The sequence below is a fragment of the Plasmodium falciparum genome (genome assembly GCF_000002765.6).
Source record: "Plasmodium falciparum 3D7 genome assembly, chromosome: 9".
NCBI lineage: Eukaryota > Apicomplexa > Aconoidasida > Haemosporida > Plasmodiidae > Plasmodium > Plasmodium falciparum.
The window spans coordinates 162,501-167,500 of NC_004330.2; the positions used below are offsets into that span (position 1 = coordinate 162,501).

Genomic DNA, 5,000 nt, shown 5'->3' on the forward strand with positions numbered 1-5,000 from the left:
ATAAAGAAAAAAAAAAAAAAAATGGACAAATAATTATGTTTATAAATATACTCCAAATTTATTAATTTAAAAAGTAATAAATTACCTTAAAAATAGAAACATTGTGTCTATATAAATTTAAGAAAAATAAAAACAGATATTTATAAAACGTGACAATATATAAAACATATATATATATATATATATTTATTTATATTTATATGTTGATTGATTAATATATGAGCCCCTTGGAAGTCATCACATTTTATTTTTTAATATTGTGGTCAAAATGTTTTTTAACGATGGGGATAAAAATAACATGTTTAATAAAAACAATAACATGAATAATAATAGCGGAACAAATATAAACACAAACGCAAATACAAATAATAATATGTGGAACCTTCAAAATAATAATTTAGGTAATAATACATTTTTTGGAAATAATAATATGACAAATCAAAATGACCTTAATAAGAATAATAGTCTTTTTGGTAATAGCCCAAATAATATGATGAAAACAACTGGTTTTTTTAACAATAATACTATTGGTAATCATCCAAACGATATAAATAAAACAGGTAATCTTTTTGGTAACAATACTGGTTTAAACAGTTCAACAGATATAATGAAAAATAATAGTTTTTTTGGAAGCAGTATCAATACACAAAATGATTTGAATAAAAATAATATGAACAATAATAATAATAATAATAATAATAGTAATTCTTTTTTTGGAAGTGCATTTGGTAAAACTAATGAATTAAATAAAGGTAGTAATCCTTTTTTTGGGAATACTACAACTGTTAATAATGATTTAACTAAAAGTACAGGATTATTTGGTACCACTACTAATAGTACTACTATTGGTGGTATTAATAATAATGCTACATCAAATGCTTTTAATCCAAATTTATTCAGTGCTGCCAAAAAAGAAGTTTTTCCTGGGTTTTCTACGGGTATTATTGGGAATAATACTAGCAATAATTCCAATATTTTTAAAAAAAGTACCTTGGGAAGTTCTATAGCATTAGGTAGTCAATTAAATGAAGGTAGAGCAACTGAATCTGGTTTATTTTCAAAAGAACAATTAGAAGCAGCCAAACAAATTTTTGCTAACTCATCAAGTTCTTTATCAAGTTTTAATAATAAAATGGGTACTGGTACAACATCAAATACAGCAATCAATACGAATACAACAACAAATACTACTACTACAAATAATAATAATAATAATAATAAATTAACATTTAGTGGTGGTTTTTCATCAAGTTCTAGTACCTTTGCTAAAAGTAATGTAAACCCCTTTCAGACTATGGCTTTACAAGCTACTACCCAAAATGATAAATCTTCTTCATTTCTAAAAAGTAATAATAATAATAATAATGTATTTCATTCATCAAGTGATCCAAATAAATTAAACACAACACCATCACCATTTGGTTTATCATCTATTGGAAATCTAAATACAAACAATAAATTAAATAGCTTTCCAGACTTTAGTCAAGCTAATAAAACATTTCTACAAAATGATAGCTTATTTTCCCAGAAAAATAATAATAGCATTTTTGGTAATACAGCTAATAATACGGCAACATCAACTGGTGTTGCAAAACCATTAGTTACCAATTTTAATTCTCCATTTAGTGCTTTTGGTAAAACAAATACCAGTGATATATTTAAAACTAATACTACTGCATCAACTACAAATGCAACTGCAACTGCAACTCCTGCTCCCTTTGGATCAGCATTTGGAGCGCAAAAGAATAATGATAGCTTGTTTGGAAATAATGCATTCAAGCTTTCGACAGAAGTAAAGTCAAACGAAAGCCCATTCCTATTTAACAACAACAACAATAATAATAATAATAATAATAATAATGCTACAACAAGTACTAGTACATTTAATAATGCCTTTTCCTTATTTGGAAATAAAACAGAAACTAAAAATAATTTCCTTACCCCTACTACTACCACAAATAATAATAATAATAATAATAATAACAATGTAGTCACCAATTTGTTAGAAACCAAAGTAACGACAACAGAAACGACTCCCACTGTTCCCACTTTAAACGTTTTAGATAAAGGAGCCACAACAAATGAATCTGTATCTCCATCTAAATTGGAACAGACAGTTAATGTAGTTCAAAACCAAAAGGAGAAAACTACACAAATGGAGAATGATAAGGAAAAGGAGAAAGAAAAGGAAAAAGAAAAGGAAAAGGAAAAAGAAAAGGAAAAAGAAAAGGAAAAAGAAAAGGAAAAGGAAATCGAAAAAAACAATGAAATCGAAAAAGACAAAGAAAAAGAAAAATTAGATGATAATAAAACCACACCAACGCTAAATGAGAAAGAAAGTACCACACAAACAAAGGATGAAAGTGTTTCCAAAGACGAAAAATTAATAGATATTAAAACTCAAAATGAAAAAACAGAAAAACCGAAAGATAACATCTTTGGAAGTACGTCACTTTTTGGATCATCTATTTTTAAAGCAAGTCCATCCAAAGACAATGTTACATCAAACACAAAGGATAAAAATGAAAGCACACCAACAGCTAATATGAATACTACTACTACTACTAGTAATAATAATAATAGTAGTAGTATTTTTAGTTTTTCTGCTGCTAATAATAAAAGCTCCCTATTTTCCAAAGATAATAATAATAATAGTAATACATTCTCCTTTAATTTGAAACCACCATCCAATGATAAAAATGTTACCACTCCTGCCTTCACTTTTCAAAGTAATAATAACACGGACATAAATAAAGCTACTGCAAAAGAAAATGATGATGAAAAGAAAAAATTATTAAATGATGATAAAACAAAAGAAGCAAATAATCTATCGAAAGCACCCATGTTCAATTTTGATTTTTCTAAAGGACTCTTAAATAATAATGAGAAGGAAAAAACCTTGCAGGATGGTAAAGATAACAACAAATTATTTGCAGAAGTAAAAGAAGGTGAACATAAAGAAAACAAAACTGAAGACGATAAAAATATTGTTAACAAAAGTGATGAAGATAAAAATAATGATGACAAAAAGAAATTTTGGAGATTTCCATTTGGTAAAAAAAAAGAAACAAAAGATGCAAACGAAGAAGGAATTGATAACAAAAATGATAATGTTTTTTCAAGCGATACAAATTTATTTAAAAATAACACTATTGGAAGTAATGCAGGAAACGAACAAAAAGGTTTGTTTCAATCCGTAGATAATCAATTACAAGAAAATAAAAATAAGAATGAAGAAAACAAAACTAAGACAGTTAGCTTTTCTCCTACTTCAGTATTTAATAAACCATTTGATTTAAATTTTGAAAAAAATAAAGAAGAAAATAAATCAAATATTTTTAATATATCATCTAATAACAAAACAACAAGTCCCCTTTTTGGTAAGGAATCTAATGAAAAAACAAATAATTTAAAAATGAATTCTAATGATGATGATGTAAATAATGTAAGTGATATGATTAATTTTATATCCTTAGAAAATAGGAAAAAAAATGTATTTATTGGAAATGCGCAAGAGTATGAAGAAAATAATAAAAATAAATCAAATTTATTTTTACAAGGAAATTTTTTCAATTCTAAAAATATATCCCCAACTTATAATCAACAATTAAATAAAGATCAAGATAAAATGACAAAGAATCAACAGCAACACATTAGTGAACATACAAAACAAAATGATGAATCCGTTATATATAATTTTAATTTAAAAGAAACAAAAGGAACATTAAGAAATAATGAAAATACAAAAGATATGAATTTCAATGATATTCAATTTGTAAAGGATTTAAATGAAGAAAAATATGAATATATGGAAGACGAATTATTAGCTAATGAAAGAAAAATTGTCGAAAATAATATTAAAGAAAATGAAACTTTATTTAAAAAAGAATTAGATCAAGAAATGATATTAGATATTATTGATAATTTATCTTCCTTTGTTAAAAATAAAATTAATTTTATGAATTATTGTTCAAATGAAATTATTGATATATATAATAAAGTTGCACATTATGAAAAAATGTATAATTTAATATCAGATGATCAAATAAAAATTGAAAAAAAACAAGAAGCTTTAGAAAAAAAACTTAGACTTATACAAAGTGAACAAACTGATATACTCACTTTACTTAACGAAATGGATAATGAAACATCAGTTAGTTTTCTTAAAATATTTCATGATAAAAATACAGATAAAGAAGATATTATACATAATAAAAATCTTCATCTAGATATTGAACATTTTGAAAAATTATCAGATAGAATGTCTAATTTAGAAGAAATTATTGACTCATTACAAAATGCTCATAAGGATGATATCTTAAGTGAATTTGCTAATAAAAGTTATATCAATGAATTAAACTGTGATAATATACAAAAACAATTAAATACTCTTTCAACTGAACTTAAACATTTTAAAGGTTAAAAAATTTTAATACATATCTACATTATATATTAATTAACAGTGTACAAAAAAAAATAAAAAAATAACAAATTAAATGAAATAAAATGAAATAATAGAAGGATAAGTTTTTTAAAACAATATAAAATTTATTAATATATATATATATATATATATATATATTTATATATATGTGTGTCAAGTTTAATCAAACGTTATCCAACAGTTGACTTATCACCTTTCATTAGATATATATTATTTTTACATATTATATTAATTATTAATTATATACACATTTTCTTTATTTTGCCAAAATATATATTTTTTTTTTTTTTTTTTTTTTTCTTGTCAATAATTTTGTATAAACTATAATAAACACATTTTTATTATCTTTTTTTAATTTACTTTTTTTATGAATCCATAAATCTTTTAAAAAGAATTTAATTCAAAAAAAAAGAAATTACAATAGAAAATTAGGGTGTATAAGATAAATATAATATATTTTCTTTTTTTACACATAAATATTATTTAAAAGAATATAATAAACTTTTCTTATCCTTTATTTTTTGAACAATTAATAATTTTTTCTAAACATAAAACC

General features: G+C 23.4%; 1 protein-coding gene across 1 annotated transcript; it reads left to right on the forward strand.

Annotated features, from left to right (window-relative positions):
• Positions 1 to 268: 268 nt before the first annotated feature.
• Positions 269 to 4,423, forward strand: PF3D7_0903500 (nucleoporin NUP138, putative; the record flags this gene model as incomplete). Its single annotated transcript, XM_001351873.1, has 1 exon — positions 269 to 4,423. One exon carries the CDS (start codon positions 269 to 271, stop codon positions 4,421 to 4,423), a length of 4,155 nt encoding a protein of 1,384 aa, XP_001351909.1.
• Positions 4,424 to 5,000: the final 577 nt, after the last annotated feature.